We start from the raw sequence: 24,301 nt of genomic DNA on the forward strand, positions 1-24,301 counted from the left end.
GTATGTTCACCAACTGATGAACAGGTGACTGGAGAGGCTTGCAGGAACCTAGTCCTGGAGTTCATCCAGGAACAACGCTTCAGGACTTGCTAATTCTGTCTTCTCTCCCTGACAGTAATATAAAGAATGTGGTGAAAAGCTCCTCTGTCCACCAACTCAGAGCGTTCTGAGTACCAGGGTCATGAGCACAGCTCCTGTGGCAGTGGTCCCCACCCTTTTTGGCAGCAGGGACCGGTTTCACAGAGGACAGTTCTTCCATGAGCTGGGGTGTGGGGAGGGCGGTTTCAGACGCTGCGCGTGTGTTACGTCTACTGCGCACTTTGCTTCTAGTCTCCTGTCGCTGCTGATCTGACAGGAGGGCCAGCCCGTGGCCTGGAGGCTGGGGGCTCCTGGTGTAAAGGACCACCCACAGCCCGTGAGAACACCCTGCATGCCACCAAGCTGAAACGCAGTACCTGCAAGCAGTCGAGGGACGTGCTGACCACCCGGGGGGACCTGGACTGGCAAGCTAGCTCGAACGGAAGGAAGTACTTGTCAGCTTCTACAAAGTTTGCCTTGGGCGGAGCGGCAGCACCGAGCCTAGGAGAAAAGCAGGAGAGGGCCGGAGAGGGGAAACGAAAAAAAAAAAGCTTGCTTTTGCTACTCTCCCCCACCACTGTAAGTTCCGCTCCCACTTGCAACAGTTTAATTAAAAGTGCCTGCAAACCGCATCTGGGGGGCTGGACAGGGAGGAGTTTAAAGACACGCATTAGGGGAAAAACACACCAAGGCGCCACACACAGAGAACAAGGTCTCTGATGACAAGCTGTCTCGTCAGCAGCCTGGCGCGGATCCTGGATGCCACGTCAGAGCTGCATTTCTGAAGGGGGTACTCTGGCCTCAATACTCTGAGGATGAGGGGCCGTCCCGCAACAGCACATGCTGTCCTCCTGCCTGAGGAAGCATGAAGAGCCAGGGCTCTGCCTCCTCTGTCAAGGGAAGGTGGTTGCTGGTGCTGAGTTGCTAAGTCGGGTCCAACTCTTGTGATCCCAAGGACTGTAGCCTTCCAGGCTTCTCTGTCCATGGGATTTTCCAGGCAGGAATACTGGAGTGGGTTGCCATGCCCTCCTCCAGGCAATCTTCTCGACCCAGGGATCAAACCTGCATCTCCTGCATTGGCAGGTGGATTCTTTACTGCTGAGCCACAGGAGAAGCCCCAGAGGAGAGGGTAAGGAAGGTCAAGTTAATGCTGGTGAGCCTTCCGTGGGGGCTTCCCAGGGGGCTCAGTGGTAAAGAATCTGCCCGCAATGCAGGAGACTGGGGCTCAATCCTTGGGTTGGGAAGATCCCCTGGAGGAGGGTATGGCAACCCACTCCAGTATTCTTGCCTGGAGAATCCCATGGATGGAGGAGCCTGGTGGGCTACAGTCCTTGGAGTTGCAAAGAGTCAGATGCAACTTAGCACCCACATGCACACACCCTCTCCTCCAAATGTGCAGCTGTTAGCCAGCAGTCTGTTAACTTGGCATCAGTACAGACAGATACAGAGTCCTGCCGTGTGCCCAGCACTGTGCTGGGACAGTGTGTGCCCCATCCTCCACCCGGGACCAGGAACAGGAGAAAACACGCAGAGGAAGGCGCTCCCGCGGACCCCGCCAGTTCCCGTCACACTGCACGTCAGCAAGGAGAAGGCGCCCGGGCTCACCTCTGCTTCTCTATTTCTGCTTTAATTTCATCTGGTGGGGAAGAAAGAGAGGCATGTTAGGAGCAGGTAATGTGTATATAAAAGAAAACAAACAGAACAAAATACTGAAAGCTGTCTGAGTAGGGCGATGATGATCTTTCCCACATTTTCTATGGTAAGTGTATATACTTTCGCTTTAGCATTTACAAAAATTGTGGTAAATATGCTCACACAAAATTTACCACATTAACTATTTTTAAGTGTACAGTTCAGCAGCATTAAGGACATTTCTCCTGTGTATAATTATAATTTATATATATAATTTTATAATATATATACATAATTTTTATGAGTTAAAATTAATTTATGAACCTTTACCATGGAGGGTACATCAACTACACGGTTATGGTTATGGATATAGTGTCAACAATCAGCAATCACGATCTCAAAGAGAGAGTCTTATTTCTAGGAGGACACGATTTTGCGCCACTGAAACAAGAACATCCTATCTAAACACGCTGGTTTCCCCCACATCCACTTGGTCGAATGCATTCCTACGTGGTGTGCTTGGCAGGCTCATGGTATTATCAAAGCAGGCCAGTGAAGCTGTTCCACCTGAATTCCATGTATTCAGATAACCTCCAAAAGGCCAGCCTTCTTTATACAATCTCTTGTGAGCCAGTGGTCTAGACACTGCATTAGTTATCCTAGCAACCCTAGAACACAGTGCTGGGAGTAACAGATTGCCTCTCCCTGGACAACTACATTCTAGACTGACTTTTAGGAAGGGAAAACCGAATAACTGAACTTTACAAGAAGTGGCAATTTTAACCCTTCGAGCCAATCTTTCAATGTCCTCTTTCTACACACATAAGAAAGCAGAAGAGAAACATCCGGATGACTAATATCAAACATCTCGCTCAGGGACCATAAGGCCTGTGACACACTGGGTCAGCTAAACAGAGCTCCGTGGTGTGGTTCCTGCCCCTCTAGGACAAGAATCCATGAAGGAGCAGCTTTGGCCTCCTCTAGCTGAGGCCTCAGGCTGTGGGAGTGGCCAGAGAATCCAGCCCAGGAGGCTGGTGGCCAAGCTTTCAGCTTGCAGAAATCAACATGACACAGCCTGGTGAGGTGAAAGTTAAGAAATGGGTTGGCAGTTCTGGCAGAACTAGGTTCTGGCATGGATATCTCGCCGCTGAATGACACCAGGTGGGTTATTAAACCTCCCTGAATCTTGATGTCCTACTCTAAAAAACACGCGCTCCATATGCTCCAGAGACTGTAACAAGGCAGGTGGGTGTGGGTAACCTTTGAGAAACCCGAAGTGGTCATGGCTAGGGCGGTGTCAAGCATACACCAGTGGTCAATCAATGTCAGCTCTCTTAAGACAGGAGTCAGTAATAGTGCAAAGTCTCTACTGCCATTGCTGAACTACAGAGAGCCAAGGGAAAGAAGACAATTAGGGGAACACAAATCATGGGAATGGCTGACATTCACAGGGGCATGGGCCCATCTGGTCCTCCTTATGCCTCTGGAAGACAAGAGGCTCATCTCCTAACCATGTGCAGGTGGGAATCTGGGCCCAGAGAGGTGAAGTCACCTGCCCACGGTCACAGCCAGGAAACGCCACTGCAGCACTCACGGCCCGGCTGTCTGCTCCAGAGAAGGAGGGAGGGGGGAAGGGGAGGAGCAGATGGCGGGGCACACCTGCTCTGGTTTATTGCCCCACGTTTTAATAGGCCCTGCTCTCCTAACTGCCAACTGGGCAATTAGCAGCAATAAATAAGCAGGCTGGAAAGGAGGGAGACCTGAGCGGGATGCGGCAGCTGCAGCTGCAAGGCCAGGCTGTCTTCCTGGGAAATGCTTTCTGGGCATCACTGTCCTATACAAACCCCTCGGGTCATACCTCCTGGTTCACTGATGACTTTGGCACCAGCTCACCTTCTGCTCTGCTCCCAGGCTAGGTTCAACAATGACCATGACCAACCTCAACGACACCATCGCTGGTCAACTCCGCCAAGGTTCCACAACATCCCTTGGAACCTTCATCTCCCCTCATACATCCGATCTGCTACACCCCCACCCCCCACTATGCAAATCCACAAGGCCCTCCCCCTCCCCCCAAAGCCAGCCCGGAGGTGCTGGTCACACTCTGAATCTTGTCCCTGTCTGGAACTTCCAGCTCCTCCCTGTACCTGCCCAGCTCCTGTACTTCCAGTTGACCTACTAACTGCCCCAAGTAGGACCCTTCTTTGGCCTGTCAGACCTGACTAGACCAACTTGTCAGCTTTCCCTTTCTTCATTTTTCCAGGACAGATCCCATTAGCAGGATTGTAATCTGTTGCTGTTATTGTTCAGTTGCTAGGTCGTGTCCTATGCTTTGTGACCCCATGGACTGCAGCATGCCAGGCTTTCCTGTCCTTCACTATCTCCTGGAGTTTGCTCACACTCATGTCTGTTGAGTTGGTGATGCCATCCAACCATCACATCCTGTCGCCCCCTTCTCCTCCTGCCTGCCATCTTTTCCAGCATCAGGGTCTTTTCCAATGAGTCAGATCTTTGCATCAGGTGACCAAAGTATTGGAGCTTTAGCATCAGTCCTTCCAATGAATATTCAGGGATGATTTCCTTTAGGATAGACTGGTTCCTCTCCTTGCCAAACAATAGGCTTAACTTGTTCTCTGACTTTTAGTGTTAACTTCTGGCCAAATACCAAGCTTGTATGACAGCTTTCTGACCAGTCTCCACCCAATGACAGGCCTCTTGACAGCAGAGAAAGCCGGCAGGTCTCTAAAGGCCCTGACAACCAACCACAGCAGTACCTAGACACTGCTGGTTAAGCCCACCTTCTCTACCTCTCCACGAAGACTACTGCACATCGCATTCTCTCCTCAAATACCCTCTCTCCCCCTCTTCATGTCACCATTCCTCTTTACTCACAACCAATGAAACAGCCGATTTCATGCAAAATTAAAAGCCACAAGGAGACTCCTTCAACTTCCTGTTAGCCAATACATAAACTGTCCAGCCCGTACGCTCTCCTGCTGGAAAACAGTACGTGTCAAGTCCCTCCACCTTTGCAGCGTCCTGTCCCTGCTGCCTTCTGAGGAACTATTTAAACCTGACCACTTCTCACCACGGGGGACCACCCCCATTACGCCAAGCCAAGCTGTCACCATCTCCTGCCTGGACCGAGAGCCTCTTTCCTAACTGGTCTCATGCCTTCAACTTTCACTGTTCCTCATGGCCCACAGCGTTCTCTACACAGCAGCCAGAGGGATTTCCTTAAAATATAAATCAGATTATATCTGCTCAAAATAGATTATCCATAACCATTATAAAGTAAATCTGATAACGTCTGCTCCTTTGCGCAAAACTCCACTGGCTTCTCATCTCACACAGAGTAAAACTCATAGTCTTGATCTTGGCCTCCAAGCCTCTGAAAGATCTGGGCCCCTGTGATCCCCTCTGACCTCACCTCCCACCACCCGACCCCGGCTCACTCATGGCCAGTTCCTGTTCCAGGGCCTTCGCACCAGCTCCTCCTGCCTCCTGGAATGCCCTCCCGCCCCAGATATCCACAGGCTCACTCGATTCCTTCAGATGACTGTTCAAATGTCACCTCTTCCCTCGTTACCTGAAACTGCCATCTGACCCCTCCTTGTGATTCTTCACTACCTTACCTGCCCTGTTTTTTCACTTTACACCAATTTTTCTAGTCTTTCACCACCTTATTTACCACTTGTGACATACTCTTGTTTCACTTATACTCCGACTTCCCCAGCAGAACGTAAACTCTGTGACAACAGAGACTTTGGTCCATTCTGGTCACTGCTGAATCCCCAGCATCTAGGAATTCCTAGGCACAGAGAAGGCGCTCAATATTTGTTGAATGAATAAACTGTCTTTCTTCTTAGTTAACCTCTCCCTCAGCTGGCTCCCTCCCCAATGATGTTGAAACAAGCTCAAGTCTCTTCTGCTGCTAAGTCGCTTCAGTCGTGTCCAACTCTGTGCGACCCCAGAGATGGCAGCCCACCAGGCTCCCCCGTCCCTGGGATTCTCCAGGCAAAAACACTGGAGTGGGTTGCCATTTCCTTCTCCAATGCATGAAAGTGAAAAGTGAAAGTGAAGTCGCTCAGTCGTGTCCGACTCCTAGTGACCCCGTGGACTGCAGCCTACCAGGCTCCTCCGTCCATGGGATTTTCCAGGCAAGAGTACTGGAGTGGGGTGCCATTGCCTTCTCCAAGTCTCTTCTACCTTCAAACAAAGATAAAAATAAAGCCAAAAAACCCTCCATGATCCACATCTCCCTCTTCACACCCCAGGCAAACCCTGGGAAAGAGTCGTGTCCGTTTCCTCACCTCCCAGACCTGCCCCTACCCATTCCAGTCTGGTTTTCACCTTCACTGTACCACCAGCACAGCTCCAGGTGAGGTCACCCATGACTTGCAGGGCTCAAAAGCTGATGGGCAGTTTTCCAGTTGCTGTCTGACTTGACCTCTCAGCAGCAATTGACCTTACTGACCTCCCCTCACAGAAATCTACTCGATTTAAGGGCTTCTCTGGCGGCGCTGGTGGTAAAGAATCCGCCTGCAATGCAGGAGACATGGAGATGCAAGTTTGATCCCTGGGTTGTGAAGATCCCCTGGACAAGGAAATGGCAACCCCCTCCAGTATTCTTGCCAGGAAAACCCCACGGACAGAGGAGCCTGGCGGGCTGCAGTCCGTGGGGTCATGAAGACACGACTGAGCGAGCCTGAGCACACTGCACAGCTGGCCTCGTAAGCACACGTTCCCATCGGCCCTCTGCTTCCCGGCCCATCTCTCCTCCGTTTCCTTGGCACACTCAGCCTCCTCTGCCCAGCCAGGCGGGCCAGGCTCCTGGGGCCCAGGCTCTCCTGCCTTTCCTTCTCTGCAACACTCAGCTCTTCCTCACTGGCATCCGCAGCCTCGCCTGCCCCTTCAATTCCCGCCTAGGCTCGGATGACTCCCCAGTCCTCGTTTCCGGTGCAGGCCTGCCTCAGGAACATGAAGCTCATACGTTCATCCAATATCCAAGTCCCAACTCAGATCAAGCTCCTCCACCCACCTCTCTCCAGATGGTCTTCCACAACCATCTTAAGGAACTGCACCACCATCCAACCAGTTGGGTGAGTCACAAACTTAAGTCAGCCTTACTGATCCACATTTTGACGCTGTTATCCAACCCCACATCAGGTGTTCTTAGCTTTACCTTCTAAACCAGTGGGGAACACTTTCATTCTACTCTGCTTCTGTCGTCACTACTCTAAGTCTGGGCCACCAGCGTTTCCCCCCGGATGATGATAACTGCCTCCCTCGTGGTCCCTGGGCAACCTCTCCAGGTTTCCTTGAAGATGTTCTGAACCTAATGGCTCAAATGATCTTTCCAAAATACTAACCTCTTTATCAACTTCTTCCCTGTTTAGAACTCTGGGGTATTATTTCACTGCTATTGGTCTAAAAATCAGACTCCTCAGCACAGCCTCCAGGGTCTTGCGTGCCGGGGCCCTGGACTGCCTCTCCTGCCTCACCTCCAAACCCTCTCCCCCTTCACCTGCCATGCCCAGTCACACAGTGGCCTCCTTTAGTTTCTTTTTTTTAATTATTATTATTAAAACTTAAAAAAAAAAAAAAGAAACTCTTAAGGTAACTGTGGACTCACAGGCAGTTGTATCTGTTCGTTTTCCCAAACTGTCATATTCCTCTCTGCCACAGGGCCTTTGCCTATGCTGTTCCGCCCCTGCTGCCAAAGTGCCTCTCACTCTAACCTCTTTAATTTTTGTTTGTTTATCATTCAGCTCTCCACTTCCTCAGGGAAACTTTCCTTCATACCTTGTCCACTTTGCCTGTGGGATCAGGTTTTCTCCTTCACAGGACCTGTCACATTACTGGTATGACTCAGAAAACGTGATTATTTGAACAGACCCCTTCTTCTCCATTAACTCCAAGTTCCGTGAGAACGGGGTCTTTGTTTTCTTTGAGTCCTGACAGCAGGTATGACACCCAAATAAATAAATACCTTCTAAATGAACGTCACCCTGGTTCAGTCAAAAGACAAAAGGACTGTGTAGAGAACACACCGACCGTTCCTGGGGAACGAGGACAATCTTAAGACGTCTAGGTCCTGGCATAAGAAGGCTGTTCTACAAGTCTAGAAAACCTAATGAAATACAGAATAAAAAAGCCCAAAGACTCATTTGCAACCAAGACAGTAATCCCAAAGAAGCTTCTTATAGAAAGACTCCAGGAATGAGCTAGTAAACATGGAAGTATTTTCTAAGATAACCTTGCTGGAAAGAAAGTCAAGTATTTTCCTGGCAGGCCCCCTAGGCCTGGTGAAAATGGTAAGAATTAAACACAGTTCTGAGCTATTTATATGAGAGACTCTATGTACTTGCTGATTAAGTACACGTTTTCCAAGTTTGCGCTTTTCCATAAAGAATGATCTTACTGTTTTCCCCAGCACCGCTTACAGAGTCTCCCCTGAGATTTACAAGTACGGGGCAGAGCTCTAAACTCTTCCAACTACTTGCCTCGCTGGTGTTGAAATGTCAGAGACCAGCAAAGACGTCCATAAACCAACTAATAAGGGAGGCAGAGAAGAACAAGCATTCAGTTCCTTCTCCTTTAAATACAAGTAACGCCAATGCCTCTGAACTTCGGTGGGTCATTTGTTAGGTGCCAGGTACGTTGTCAGTTACTTATTGTATTAGTTCATGTAACCTTTACAACAATCCTGTGACACAAGTATTATCACCTTTCTCATCCCAGGAAACCAAGGCTCCCAGAAGCTAAATTATCAGTTCAGGACTACAAGACTAATCAATATGCAAAGTTTCAAACACAGCTGCCAATGAATTTTCTGCCAATCCAATAAATAAATCCTTTTCAATAATCAAAATCCAACTTTTAGTGCTGCTTCTAGACAGAGGGCTTCCTCCTGTAAAATAATCATAAAGCTTTTCAACAAAAAGTAATGTCAGTTAAAAAACAGTCCTACTATTTCTAAAAATTTTTATAATCCACAGAACTCATAAACAAAATGTCTAATCAAAACACCAGACTTTACTAACATTAAAGTTATTCTGTATTCCAACTAAAAGCCTTACTTTATGATAATTTAGGGATTTTTTTATATTTTTCAAATTTTGCACTTATATTCCTTCTAAGGGTGAGAATAGTTATTCTGAACACATCAAAGTTAGAGGAACAACAGCGTACAGGGAAAAAAGCAACTTACCGTGTTATACGATCACGTGAACGCTGAATGTTTTGTATATTAACACGCAACTGAAGTCTATGACCCCCGTAGAAGGAAGTGTGTTTTCCCAGGTGGTGCTAGTGACAAAGACTCTGCCTGCCAACGCAGGAGACGTTAAGAGACGCAGGTGTGATCCCTAGGTCAGGAAGATCCCCTGGAGAAGGAAATGGCAACCCACTCCAGTACTCCTGCCTGGGGAATCCCACGGACAGAGGAGCCTGGAGGGCTACAGTCCACAGGGTCGAAAAGAGTGGGACACAAATGAAACGACTTAGCATGCATGGAGAAGGAAATGGCAACCCACTCTAGTACTCTTGCCTGGGGAATCCCATGGACAGAGGAGCCTGCCTTTGCTCCCCTGGCAGGGTCAGAAAGAGTCAGACATAATTTAGCAACTGAATGAATGAATGAAAATTTATGAATGTACTCCCTTAACTGGCTTCTTCCTAAAGATATTTAAACAAGTTTGAGTTTTTCTATCTTTAAAAAAAAGAATAAACCAGAGCACTCCTATGATCTACACTTCCCTCCTCCTCTTCACAGCAAAGCCAATCTTTGGGAAAGGGTTGTGTGTTGCTCACCTCCCACTCACACCTCAGCCCACTCTGGTCTGGTTTTCACCCACATAATGCCACCAAAACAGCTCCAGCTAAGATCACCAATGATCCACATGTTTCTAAACCCTGTATATTAAACAGAGTTGCAAGTCTAAAACTGGACTTTATGATTTATATGTCAGCTGCATGCTGTACTTGTTGCCCACCTGGCTGGGCAGATGTGGGCAAGTTGCCCTTGAGCCTTGGTTTCCCTTTGCCTGCTTGTATCCAAAGATGGACATCAATTACATGTCACAACTCTAGAAGGAATAAGAGGGAGTTTACTGCTGATAAAGAGACAGAGGTCATACATCAGAAGGATTTAATACCTTAAATGAAGCTTATGGGAAACCAGCTCTTTACTCTCATTTCTTTCTTCCTTCTAATCCCGAAATTAAACCAAATATATATACGCAGTGAAAAGCTGCAGAGAAAAAGCTGTGATCTTTTTGATTACAGGCTTTCAAATACTACAGCTCAAAATTCAATTCAACCGTACTCAAAAAACATGGTCTCTTTACTTACTGAAACATTACCAAACCATCACTGCATAGAAACTTCGCCTCAATACAATGCCTGTTTAAGGCTCCACTGAGTAGCTCATACAGCACAAGCGCTTCCTTACGGAGAAGCAATGGTGGTGATGGTTACCGTGGGCTCTGGAGCCAGGCTGCCAGCGTGCACAGCCTGGCTCCACGGCTTTCTGGTTGAGTCAGTTGGCCAAGTTCTTTAGGCCTCAATAAGGACAATAATCATAGGAACTAAACTGCAGGTAGAGCACGTGGCACTGCGCCTGGACACAGAAATGCTTAGTACATGGCTGATGTCACACAGTTACTATATAACATGTGATTTTTAAAAAGTCACTCACTTGACTGGGTAATAATGATGCATCAATGTTAGGTTCATCACTATAAAAACGTCCACCTCTGGTGAGGGATGTTGGCAACAGCGTGTGTGTTGGGAGGAATACGGGAATTCCTTGTACCTCCCGTGCAATTTTGCTGTGAACCTAAAACGGCTCCAAGATTAAAGTCACTGAATTTCATACAAAAAACATAGGTATGTTTAATGACAGCGGGCAGTTACAGAGCACTTAGCCCTCACATGGCACTTCGTGGGTATTAAATGATGAAATAAGACACTCCATCTCCTATACATGAAGAGTAATGTTAGAACAATTCAGTTCAAGTTTGGAGATTTCAGAATCTTCCCACACCATTTAAAAACGCTCAGATTATCTTGTCACGTCTCTAAACTTTATAGTTTTTTTAAAAATTTATTTTTAATTGGAGGATAATTGCTTTATAATGTGTTGGTTTCTGCCGTACAATGTGAATCGCCCTTCAGGATACGTATATCCCCTCCCTCTCGAGCATCCCATCTCCTACCCCGCCCTTTAGGTCGTCACAGCACCAGGCTGAGCTCCCCGTTACACAGCAGCCCTCCACTAGCTTCTGTGTACATGTGCTAACACACGTATTTCAATGCTCCTCTTTCCCAATTCGTCCTATCATCTCCTTCCCCCACCGTGTCCACAAATCCATCCTCTACATCTCTAATCCTGCCCTGCAAATAGGTTCTTCAGGACCATGTTTCTGGATTCTATCACAGGGTTTAAAACCAGAAATATAAAAAGATCATGGGAAAGAATAACTCAAGTAATGCAGGTGTGAAAGGAAGGTTTAAAAATGTGATTATATGCTCCAACTGGAGGGGTGAAAGGTTCGCGATTATTAACACATATCAAAACTTCACTATGAAAGTAAAGAGCAACAGCATCCCGGGGGTGATGAATACTCTCACAGGCTCTTTTGATTTCTCAATAAAGGTTGGAGGGCCACGATTTTCTAACTGGGCAGACCCTACCCATGCATTTGGCCTTTAGTGAGGACGAATGCTGTTCAGTTGCTAAGTCGTTATCCAACTCTTTGTGACCCCATGGACTCCAGCACACCAGGCTCCCCTGTCCTTTACTAACTCCTGGAGCTTGCTCAAACTCATGTCCATTGAGTCGGTGATGCCATCCAACCTTCTCATCCTCTATAGTTCCCTTCTCCTCCTGCCCTCAATCTTTCCCAGCATCGGAGTCTTTTCCAATGAGTTGGGCCTTTGCATGAATCCCTGAGATTACTCCAAACCTATTCATCCTGATCATCACTGCTTTCACAAGGAACAACCCCTGTCTTCACTGAGCTAGGCAAGTTAATACTCTCATAAACACAGCCTTTCAGTCATGTAATTACATTCTTGTTTATTGCATCTACAAACCAAATAGAGCAATAAGTCATTCCTGAATGAAGAAGCAACCTAAGCTAAGAACATCAAGCCCCGTGCTTACCGTGTCTGTGGTTTGTCACAGCTTCAAACAATAAAAGTAACCAGCACAGCAAGCCTATACAGTGTACCTACTGCACGACGAGTGTTGTGCACATGTCAGTTAACTTCATCTTTGTAACAGCCCCAACGGGAAGGTGTAACATCTGTCCAAGATTACAAAGATAGCAATTGGAAGGCAAGGGATTTGAAGCCCGTCCAGAGAACACACTCCAAACCCCTACACTACACAGCTCCTGCACCCCCCATTCCCTCCCTCCAGTACACCACAACTCCTGGAAGGTCACAAAAGCTGTTTCCAGGAACAGCTTCTATTGGTCAACATTTCAACTTTGAGTGGTCACTTACAGTTCCTCTTATCAAAATGATAGGTAATCTCTACACTACTCGCCGCCCTGCAATGCTTCTTACGCACAGCAATGTTTCAGCCACTTTTCGTGTGCGTGCTCAGTTGTGTCCGACTCCTAGCGACGCCCTGGACTGCAGCCCTCCAGGCTCCTCGTCCATGGGATTCTCCAGACAAGAACACTGGAGTGGGCTGCCATTTCCCGCTCCAGAGGACCTTATCGACACAGGGATTGAACACGCACTCCTGCACTGGTAGGTGAATTCTTTGCTGCCGAGCCACCTAGGAAGCCCCCTTCAGCTACTTTTACTGGACACAAAACTGGGCCTTGAGGTGCAGAGTAAAGTATCACCAGACCCTTTGCTGTATCTTTCTTCTGCAGTCCTTTATTACTTAACAGCAATGACACACAAGTACTGTCTTAGAGAAAAAAAAAATGATCAGTTTAACTCAACACTTTACACAGGTTACCTTATAATAACTACTCAATTTGATGATGAGCTACCATGACAATCAGCTATTCAGTCAACCTGTGTCAATTACTTCCTTTATAGGTTATTTTTTTCTTAAATAACATTATATGGGATATTTTATTTAACTCATCTATATTGTTTAACAAGAAAAATATTTTTAATGAGAATTTATATTTTCAGAATAGGCTATTTCTTACAATTCACTACCAAAATACTGAATGTGTGTTCCACAATTCAGCTTGGAAAATCCTGGAGTTCTCAACAAAGATATGATCTAAAAATATCAAGAAACCTCCCAATGTTAAGGCTCTTTTACAACCCATGTGATGATTTTATAAGTAGGTTCCAACAAAGTGATATACGATTTGGTGAAATTTTGATGTTAAGTTTTCTGAAGGGTGAATGAAAACTTTGCCAAATAACGATTTTCAAACTTCTGCAAACTTCTGCAACAATTCACTTAAAGTAACAATGAGAGGATAGAATGCAGGCAGATTTCAAAGTGGAGCTGTAAATATCCGCTTTCGCCTAACTGCTTTGTAGGGTTTATCCTGCATTCCTGATAAAACAATATCCAACAGTTAGCCTTGGATTTCTGAATAAAAAAGCTTTACAAATCTAAATCTCAGTGAGTTCCTTCAACTGATCCTGAATTTCACAAGACTAGCATCTGTTCCCAGCAACAACCACCTTTGTTATCAATAGTTCTTGATCCTTGAGGGTGTCTCAGACCCATGAAAGCTAGGGCCTTCCAGAAAAATAAATGCAAAGCTCACAAACCCATTCCTAGGCCGCAAGAAAAGACTCCCAGAGTTCCTTGCACCAAACGAAGGGAGAATAACCTCAAACTTCAAAAGGTGAAAAAAGAAAATCAAACTTTACATTTACTCAGTCACTTGTTAGGAAAACAGGTCTTTTTACAGATTTCAAAGCAAAGGCATTGGGACGGCGAATTAACCCGAGAGCCAACTCGGGTCAAATGTACTGATCCTCACTCCCTCTTCTGAAATTCCACATGGCGGATACTTCCTGACTTTCAGTACTTGGCGCAAATGTCCCTTTCCTCAGAAAGGACTACTTTCTTGACCATGCTGTCTCAGGCCCTCTTTATTACATTTTGCTCGTTTACAAAAAATTTTACAAAAGTCATTACAAAAAAATTTACTAGTACAGAAGTATGTATTAGTATTCAAAAATGTCTCATTAATCTTTAAATTTACTTATTTCGTCTCCTCTCTTAGATTATAAGCTCTGTAAGGGCAAATACCTTGTCTGTCTTCTTCCCTACTGTATCCTCAGTGCCTGGTACACGGTGGGCACTTGATAAATAAATATTTGCTGAATGACCGAAAACTAAAAGACAGAATGTTGATAATGGAATCAACTACTAAGGTTTTAACTAGGGATGAGCAAGACTTCTCCCTGTCGCTCAGTCATCTGTGGGTCCATTCAAATCAGTATGATCTACCGTGTGCCAGACACTGTTGGGGACCCTTCGGTGAATAAGACAAGTATCTCTGCCCTCACAGACCCTCTGTTTGAGAACGAGTAGATCTCCTGCACACTGCAGTATCTGGGAGGTGCAGGATAACCCTCTCTATAGTCCCTCCTGGAAGGAGTTATGGGAGATCCCAAATGAAAGAAAACAGTCACCACTTCGGCACTTACAAAGCAGGCCTCAGTTTTCCCTAAACCAGCTGGGCGGCTCTTCCCACCTGCCCATCTCACAAGGGACAACTCCAACCAGCAGAACCAACGTAAAGAAAAACTTAAAAGCAAGAGCTGCTGCTTCTGAGGGTGACGGGGGGGACGAACCAGGAAATGGGACAGCAGGGAGTCGTGGCAAGAACCCAGGGCTGGGAGGCTGGAGAGCCGGCCCTGACTGTCACCAACTTGCTGGGTGACCTTGGGCCAGTCCCGAGCTGCCAAGGTACCAGGTCCCCCCCGGATATAATAAAGAGACCGGGCGGGTGGGCCTTGGGGTGGCGGGGGGAAAGTGAAGCCCAGGAGGCCGGGCTAAGGCCGGGCTAAGCCCGGGTGTGGTAACGGCCGGCATGGGGAGGCCGGCGCGGGGCCGGGCCGGGGCGGCTCACCCACCGAGCGCCACCTGGCAGGCCCTGCGCAGCTGGGAGTGCTGAGGCCGCTTCACCTCCTTGTCGGCTAGGATCTTCTCCAGGGCCCGGGACACGAACATGCTCTTGGTCTGGCTCTCCTGCATGGCCCCGGCCCAGCGGGGGCTAGCAGCCCCGCGGGCGGACGGCGCGAGCAGGCGGGCGAGCGAGGCTGCGGGCCCGGCGTCCCCGCCTGCACCAGCCGCGTCCGTCCGCGCCACCCAGTCAGGAAGCGACGCCGAGACCACACGGCGCCGCCATGTTGGAGCGCGTCACGTGACCACGTGACCGGCGGAGCAGCGACGGCGTCCGTCGACCCCGTGACCTCTGGGGCGGGAGCCCGCGACAGGGGGCGGGACCTGTATCAGGGGCGGGGTCTGTATCAGGGGGCGGGGCCAAGTGGGCGAGGCGGGGGAAAGTGGGGGGAAAAGTTGCCTAGACAGTAGAAATGGGCGGAGGCGGGAGGGACTTGAAGGACAGAAGAAAAGAGGTGACAGGGAGGAGGCGGGGTGACGGAGGTGTGAGGAGAAAGAGGCAACGAGGAGCGTGAGGATGGGGGAGTGACCGGGTGGGTGATGAAGGAAAGAGAGGGAACTGGAGAGGAAGGAAGAGAGAAGAGAAGACTGGGAAAAAAGGCGAGAGATGGCGAGAGAGGAAAGACAGGAGGCGAGGGACAGAATGGGGAGAAAGTTGGCGAGGGAGAGGTGATAGGGGAGTCAGGGCAAGTCAGGAGGAACAAACGAGAGGAAGCTGGACGAGCAGGTGAGGGAAGGGAGGAAGTGGGCGGGAAGAAGTGGGGGGCCTTGGGAAGATGGGGAGAGAGCAGGGAGCAAGAAGAGCGCTCAGGGGCAGAGCAGGGGCGTGGAGGAAAGACAGGGAGAGGGGCGTGAGGAGCCAGGGAGGGGAGTGGGACAGAAGTGCTGTGGCAGGGAGGTGGAGGGGAGGACGCGAGAAAACAGGCCGGGACAGAGAGAGAGCAAGGGAAGGCGGGGTGAGGCGTGGGGCGAAAGGGCGGGTGAAGGGAAGGCTGAAGCAGAAAGAGCGTTTGGAAGGAGGTGTGTTTATGCACGCTCTCCAAACAGGATTTCCCCACCCCAGTGGCAAGACACGCGCCTTCCATGCGCAGCCTTCCTGCCCCTGGAGTAGAGCCGACTCCTGGCTTTCCGTCCAGGTGCTGCGTCCCTGCACGGTGGTGTCAGGAAGGACCACCCCTGTGCACCTCCCCTTGGAGTGTATCCATCTATTCCCGTAAATCCCTGGTTCTTCTCAGTTCTGTGTCTCAGGCGAGGGTGGGGGGTGTTCGGGGGGTACTTGAGGGCATCAGACAGGGGAAGAAGGCAGACATGGCCAGTGTCACAGGCCTGCCAGGGAGGGTAGGAGACAGCTATTCTAGCCCACTCTCTCCCACAGCCAGTGATGTCACACCATCGGTGATCTCCACTGGACCCTCCCTTGAGGGGGGCCGTGGTGCTTCCGGGCTCATGCAAGAGCAGGGTCTTCCATGGAATCTTCTAAACTTCTGACGCAGACATGCTCAGATGTTCAGGTGTCAGCTCCAACATCTCAGGGAGGCCCTGTCTCCCTCCAGCACTTTCTGACCTTTTTCCCTAGTTGACTTCCTTGTCTGACCAGGGTACAGGCCACAGCGGGGCAGGCTACATCTCCAGGGCCTTCCCTGGAGCCAGGTTGCAGGTTTCATGGCCTTAAGTTCCATTGCCATCTCAAGACTTGGCAGCTCCTCAGGTCAAGAAGTAGAGTCTGTACAGGATGGATAAAGAACAAGGTCCTACTGTTTAGCACAGGGAAACATACTCAATATCCTGTGATGAACCATAATGGAAGGAATATGTACAAGTATAACTGGATCACTTTGCTGGATAGCTGAAATTAACACAATATTGTAAATCAACTATCCTTCAATATTTTTTTTTTTAAAAAGACTTTCTGGAACAGAGACAAGTTTAAAATGAATAAATATTACCTTAAAAAAAAAGTCTGTTTCTCTACCCCCCTAGACTAGTCTCATGACTTGCCTTGACCAATCAATGTGGTGGAAGTGAGGCTGTGCTCTTCCAGAACTTGGGCATCATGAGATCTTCAGATGGATGTGTAGAAGCATCTGGAAGAAAGAGCCCATGGAGAGAGAGGCTCATTGTCCCAGTACTTCTGGCTGAGTGCAGCCCCAGCTGACCTACCACCAAAATTCAACAGCTTGAGAAACCCTGGTGAGACCAATAGAGGAACTGCCCAGCTAACCCACAGATTCGAGGAAAACAACAAATGACTGTTATTGTAAGCCACTACATGTTGAAGTAGCTTGTTATACAGCAGTACGTATATCACTGAGACGCTCCTCAGTCCTCATGTGTTGAATGAATTAATGAATGAATGAACGCGTGAAACTCAGAAGAATGCAGTGCAACCCACTGAATGACAGATGTTTTGAGCCCTCCCCATGTGGACAAAGTCAGGCCACATCATTCCCCGGCTGAAAGCCCTGCAGTGACTCCCTATCACTCTTGGAATTGAGTCTAAGTATCTCAGTGTGGCTGACTTCTCAGGCCTCATCTCTCTCCCCCTTTCCTCCTCATCAGAACTCTCCAGCCATTCTGTGTTCCTTTTTGTTCCCATCCAGAGCTTGGCTTAGGCACCTCTGTTCCTCTCGATCAGTGCTTCTCCATGAGGCAGGACCACCCTCAGGGGAATTTTTGGAACTTCGTGGAGGAAGTATTTTTATTGTCATGATAGGGGAGCTGGATTGTTCGTCTGCATCCTGCAGAGAACTGGACAAGCCCAGATAGCAAAGAATATCGCATTATCTCATGTGGCTAGACTAGACACTTCTGGAAGTGAAAAACCTATAATGAGGTGAAACTAGAACCTATATCTGCTTTATCTATAAACACAAAGCATTTTTAGTATGGTTTTAATATATATTGAATTTTCCAGGAAGGCAACTGTGATGGTAATTCAAGGGAACACTGTACTTTATCTGGAACATGACCAAATGCTGTTCACCATTTCAAAACCACATCACCAACGTTGAAGTCAACTATCATATTTGAGTTTCCCAATGGCACCCTGGCATTTGGAGCTGTCATAATCCAGGGGGTTTGACTTTCAGGTTCCAGCAGCTGACTGCTTTATCTCTTAGTGTAATTGAGCCTGAACATTTATACATTGAAATAAAATCTGCAAATTATGCATTGCTTTCCTTTTGTTTCGTCTTTACTAGGTCATTATCTTTTCCAAGAAATTATGTGTGTGGGAAGATTTCATTATCTATGAATTTCATGTCAGAATAGTTAACAGAGGTAGAGTGGGCATCTATGCAGCTGGAGACATGGTCTGTCCTGTTCACGTCTCTGCACAGAGCACACAGGAAGTGATCGATAACTGTGGGGCAAATGAACGAAGGACAGAATGAAGGGGGCTGGACTGGGGGCCACAGAACTTAGTCATTTAATCAGCAAGTTATGGGAGAGGTGGGGTAACTTCTCTGTTTCTATGGTGCAATAATCATCCCCAAAGACATCCGCCTCTTAATCCCTAGTGAATAGACTATGTTAGAAGGCCAAAGGGACTTGGCAGATGTGACAAAGTTAGGAGCTTTTTGTTTTGTTTTGAGTTAAAGGTGTTGAGATGAGGAAATTATCCTGAATGATCTTGTTGACTCAGTGTAATCAGGAGCCCTTAGTAGGGGGACACAGAAGCGTCGGAGTCAGGAGGAGATGTGTTGTTGGAAGCAGAGGTTGGGGTGATTGTGGGGCCACAAGCCAAAGAACACAAACCTCTAGAAGCTGGGAAAGTCAAGAAACAAGTGCCCTGAGCACCTGCTCAAGGAACACCACCCTGCTGATCCATTTCACCCTTCTGACCTCCCAAACCCCGAGAGCATACGTTTGTGTTGCTTGCCTGGAGAATCCCAGGGACGGGGGAGCCTGGTGGGCTGCCATCTATGGGGTCACACAGAGTCGGACACAACTGAAGCGACGCAGCAGCAGCAGCAGCAGCAGCAAGCCACTAAGTCTGTGGTCATCTGTTACAGCCATTACATTTGAATTTCAGCTAAACAAGCAATCCTGTTTTTAGTATAAATAGGTCCCATGCGATAACTGGGACATAGTTGTATTTTGAAAAGTATTCGCTGTCTACCTGAACTTTAAACTTAACCAGGCACATTGCATTTTGTCTAACCATCTTCCTCCCAGTTCCCTTTGTCCAGTAGCCGTGTTGAACCCATGAGGCACTCCTTGGGATAGGAGTTTTTCTCAGCAGAGCAACAACAGAGAAGGCGCCTGGGTCCCTGATGTTCTGGAGAGTCATGCCAGTCCTGGGGTGTCATGCCAGTCCTGGGGTGCCATGCCAGTTCTGGGGTGCTAACTTTTACATGAGATAGAAGTAAGCACCTTTTCTTTTCAGTTCCCTACCTGTTGCAGCTGAGTCTAGTCCTGATGGATAAAGTTGGCAGCCCATGCCGTCTGCTTTGACTCCCGCTCCCCTCTGAGTAATGTCTCGACTTGGTAACAAGTACCAGTCATTTAAGGCCCTTGGGGCTGTGCCTGCCGTCGGCCCTTCCAGCTGCCAGTCTGGTTTCTTCCCACGATACACAGCCTCTTTATAAACCCAGACGTCCTGGGTGTTCCGCCCCCCGCTCCCACAGTGCCCTTGTGTGTCACTGCTCCCCTGGAAACAAATTTATTTTCCGTGTTTACTTTAAGGCAAAACTCCAGTGCAGCCTCCTCGACGCCTGTCAGCAGGGCTGGGGAGGGGGTTCAAGGCACCATTTGGTTGGGGCCTCATATTTAGGAAAAGCCTCAAATGTAGATTTTCAAGATTCTCTGGTATTCTCTCCAAAGGAGGTTATGTATACGGCAATTGTATTCTGGTTTTTTTTTTTGGATTTTTTGGCCGTGCCCCGAGGCATGTGGGATCCTTGTTCCCTGACCAGGGATCAGACTTGCACTCCCTGTATTGGAAGCACGGAGTTTTAGCCACCAGACCACCAGGGAAGTCCTACTCTCCTTGTTTGTGTCCGTGTGTCCAGCTGCACTAAAACAGTGTTAACTTTCCCATGTAAATATTTAAGACACCGCAGTTGTGGGGCTTTGTTGTTTATTTGTTTGTCCCTGGATCTTGGCTTGGGGTCCCTGAGAAGAGGACCCCAGGACAAGGATTCCAGTGTGTTTGGGAGGTGATCCCAGGATACAGCAGCAGAGGAGTGACGATGGAGCCCAGACAGGTGTGCTATCAAGCCCATTACCACTGAACACATCTGGGGCTCCATCCCACGGGCAATTCTGGGAGCCAGGGTAGGCATGCTGCAGAGTTATCCCAGCCTTGGGATGGGAGAGCCAGGGTGTCCACGCACATACTTCCCACCCATCGTTACCTAAAGGCTGCTTCTAGGGGCATCAGCTCTGACACCGTGTCCTGCTCACGAGCCCCAGGGCTTATGGGAAGCAGGCTTTTGCAGCAGAGGTGAGTACCGGGGGCAAATGGCTGGGGCACTGACAGTGTTGGCTACATGCTGCATTGGTATTTGTTTTGTTTTTAAATATGCCAGCCTCTTGGCCTGAGTGGTCTCCGTGGACACAGATGTGTGCTTGGCTGAGCTTGGGACAGACCAGCAGAGCCAGTGGGTTGACATGCTGGGGAGAGTTACCCAACAGTGAACAGACGGCTCTGGCCGCACACGCAGTCGTGGCTTCCTTCCCTCCCCTGTCTCGCTTCCCCTCTCTCCTACTGATACTTCCCAAATAAACCACGTGCATCCGAATCCTTATCTCAGAATGAGTGAGCTCCTGGAGAACCCATCTGTGGTAGACAAACTGGTAACTCTCCAAAGATACCCACCCACTTGCTAATCTCCAGAACCTGTGCCTGTTACCTTATGTGGCCAAAGGGACTTTGCAGATGGGAATAAACTGAGATTTTTTTTTTTTTTAGTTTTTATTTTATATTGCAGTAGAGTTGTAACTCTGTCTTCTACCAGTATGGGCTTCTCTAGTGGCTCAGTGGTAAAGAACACACCTGCCAGTATAGGAGATTCGGGTTCGATTCCTGAGTTGAGAAGATTCCCTGGAGAAGAAATGGCAACCCACTCCAGTATTCTTGCCTGGGAAATCTCATGGACCCCATGGACTGGCAGGCTACAGTCCATGGGGTCGCAAAATAGTCGGACACAACTTAGCAACTAAACAACAATAAGTAGTTGATTAACAATATTGTGTTAGGTCGACTTCCGTGGCTGTCCAGTGGTTAAGACTCTGCACTTCCAATGCAGGGGGCGGAGGTTCGATCCCTGGTCAGGGAACTAGAATTCCACATGCCGTGAGGTACGGCAAAAAAAAAAAAATGTTGTGTTAGTTTCAGGTGTATAAGCTGAGAATCTTGAGATGGGAAGACTATTCTGGATCATCTGTGTGGGCTGAATATAATCACAAGAGTCCTTATAAAGGAAAGAGGGGGTTTGAAGAGTCAGAGTCAAAGCCAGAGAAGGGAGAGGTGATGACTAAAGCAGAGGTCAGAGTTATGCCCTTGCTGGCTTTGAAGATAAAAGAGGACCACAAGCCAAGGGATGCGGGCTGCCTTAGAATGTCCATGGCAAGAAGACAGATTCTCCCCTAGAGACTTCTGAAAGGATCACAGCCCTGTTGACGCCTTGAGTTTGGCCCAGTCAGACCCATTTCAGACTTCTGGACTCCAGAACTGTAAGGTAATCAGTTTCTGGTATTATAAGCCACTAGGTTTGTGACAATTTGTTTCAGCAGTCAGAAGAAACTAAGATCTAGACAGGGAGTGTATCAGACAAGGTTCTCAATTGTGAACAATAGTACTCATGCTAGATAATTTAAGCAGAAAAGGGTTTTGTTAAAATATATCAAAAAGCTGGGACTTCCCTGGCAGTCAGGTGGCTAAGACTCTACGCTTCCCTCACACGGGGCATGGGTTTGATCCCTGGTCTGGGAGCTGAGATCCTGCACGCTGCACTGTGTAGCCTAAAACATGAAAGTGAAAGTGTGAGTCGCTCAGTTGTGTCCAGCTCTTTGTGACCTCATGGACTCTTTACTGTCTGAGCCACCAGGGAAGCCCAAAACATTAAAAATAAGATAAATCAAGAAGCTGATGCAAACTCTGGGAGGGCCAGAAAATCAGGTTTGGAGGCTCTGCAGCCGGATGCAGTGTCCACATTTCATTTCTGGGCTACCCCAGAAAGATCCCCTGCCATCATCCTGGATACACGCTCCATGGACAAGGCTGGGCATGGGTGCCATTTCCACGACCTCCACTTCTGCAAACTGCAGGCCTACTCTTCTTGGATGGATTTAGGTATACCTTCCTCACGGCACTCACCTCCAAACTGAAGGCTGGCATGGGTGTGACTGGTTAGCAAAACCAAGCCACACAACACAAGGGAGGCTGGAGATCAGTTTATTCATCAGCAAAACGGGAATAGTAGCAGTGCCAGCCTTGTGGGTTTGTGTGAAGATGAGTCAGTGTATATAAAGCATGTAGCTCATTAACTCGCACATAGTAGGGGCTCTGTATTTGCTCTTACTCAAAGGGCCAGTTTTTAACTTTCTCAGTAGATAGTGGGTGAAGAACAGTTTGAGGTTTGGATGGGACATAAAAGAGGAGAAGGCAAGTTCTCCCAGATCTTGTATTATCTTCTACTACAATTAGGAGTGGAAAACAAGACCCGGTCAAGGATGAAACAACCCAAGAAATAAAATATCATGGATATAGGCGGATCCATAAATACAGAGTATAGATTAAGGGTTTGCAGGCACTGGGGAGAGACAAGGTGAGAAGTAACTGCTGAATGTATACAGAGTTTCTTCAGAGGGCAATGAAATGTTCTGATATTAGATTGTGGTAATAGTTGAGCAAGCCTGTGAACACACTAAAAACCCTTGTCTACCTGAGGTGGGTAAATTGTACAATAAATGAATTAAAGTTCAACAAAGCTGTTCTAAAAGTAAAGAAAATACACTGGAAAAATAACCAACAATGTAGAAATAAGAGAGTTAATAGTGGGTAACACACATATTCGGAGAAGGCAATGGCACCCCACTCCAGTACTCTTGCCTGGAAAATCCCATGGACGGAGGAGCCTGGAAGGCTGCAGTCCATGGGATCTCGAAGAGCTGGACACGACTGAGCGACTTCACTTCCACTTTTCACTTTTCACTTTTATGCATTGGAGAAGGCAACGGCAACCCACTCCAGTGTTTTTGCCTGGAGAATCCCAGGGACGGGGGAGCCTGGTGGGCTGCCTTCTATGGGGTTGCACAGAGTCGGACACGACTGAAGTGACTTAGCAGCAGCAGCAGCAGCAGCAGAAGCAACACTTCCCCCAGGTCACACTGTTCTAAATGCTTTGCTTAAATTAGCTCAACACTACCCCAGAAGATGGGGTCGAAAATTGCAGGACATGACTGAGCAACTGAGCACACACACCCCAGGAGATATGTGTGGTAACAGTACCTCCTTTATATAGAAGAGAAAACTGAGGCTTTCTGAGGTTTCTTGTCCAAAGTCACACACAGGTTCACATGAGCGCTGGGGTTTGAATCCAGGCTGCCAGTTGCCCAGAGCTGAGCCCATCTCTACAGGGCACTGTGTTTTAAGACGTGGCGGCTTAGTAGAGTGACTCGGCAGGAGTTTGAGAGAGCCACAGAGGAGGGAGCGAGGAAGCTTTAGCCTAATCTAGGCAGAGGATGGCAGCCAACATTTCCTTCTGTCCCATCGCACTGTGGTTCTCATTTGGTTCCAGCCACTGGGAACACTGCAGCGAACAAAAGGCCCAAGTCTTTACCCTTACTGAGCTTAATTCCTTTTTTTTTTTTATTATTTATTTGGCTGTGCCAGGTCTTAGTTGCAGCATGTGGGATCTTTAGTGCAACATGCAAACTCTTAGTTGTGGCCTGTGGGATCTTGTTCCCTGACGGAGGATAGAACCTGGGCCCCCTGCATTGGGAGCATGGAGTCTTAGCCACTGGATCACCAGTGACATCCCTTATTGAGCTTAATTTCTAATGTGGAGAAGCAGATAACAAACACGTAAACTAACGTGCTGGGTGTTGGAAGCCTTATCTGTGTCACACTTTAAATTTTATGGCACCTGCTCCAGTGCTCTTGCCTGGAAAATCCCATGGACGGAGGAGCCTGGCGGGCTGCAGTCCATGGGGTCCCTGAGAGTCAGACACGACTGAGCGACTTCACTTTCACTTTTCACTTTCATGCATTGGAGAAGGCAACGGCAACCCACTCCAGTGTTCTTGCCTGGAGAATCCCAGGGACGGGGGAGCCTGGTGGGCTGACATCTATGGGGTCGCACAGAGTCGGACACGACTGAAGCGACTTAGCAGCAGCAGCAGCTGTGGTGGCAGGTTTAAAATATAGCCACAAATTCTTTGAGACTCTTCCCATTGAGAGGTGAGATCTATGTCCCAACCCTTGAAACTGGGCGGGCTGTTGAGGCGGTGATC

The 24,301-nt window shown here is 48.2% G+C and overlaps 1 protein-coding gene across 2 annotated transcripts in view; it reads right to left on the bottom strand.

Annotated features, from left to right (window-relative positions):
* Window positions 1–15,051, bottom strand: part of ARFGEF2 (ADP ribosylation factor guanine nucleotide exchange factor 2) — an 82,916-nt gene extending 67,865 nt beyond the window's left edge. For both annotated transcript variants that reach the window (XM_027558325.1, XM_027558324.1), the window contains exons 1-3: window positions 14,794–15,051; window positions 1,684–1,714; window positions 456–579 (exon numbers count right to left, since the gene is read on the bottom strand). In XM_027558325.1, coding sequence (XP_027414126.1) covers window positions 456–579; window positions 1,684–1,714; window positions 14,794–14,914 — 276 coding nt within the window. In that variant the 5' untranslated portion in view covers window positions 14,915–15,051. The remainder of the gene's footprint in view (window positions 1–455; window positions 580–1,683; window positions 1,715–14,793) is intronic.
* Window positions 15,052–24,301: the final 9,250 nt, after the last annotated feature.

Source organism: Bos indicus x Bos taurus, chromosome 13, assembly GCF_003369695.1.
Source record: "Bos indicus x Bos taurus breed Angus x Brahman F1 hybrid chromosome 13, Bos_hybrid_MaternalHap_v2.0, whole genome shotgun sequence".
NCBI lineage: Eukaryota > Metazoa > Chordata > Mammalia > Artiodactyla > Bovidae > Bos > Bos indicus x Bos taurus.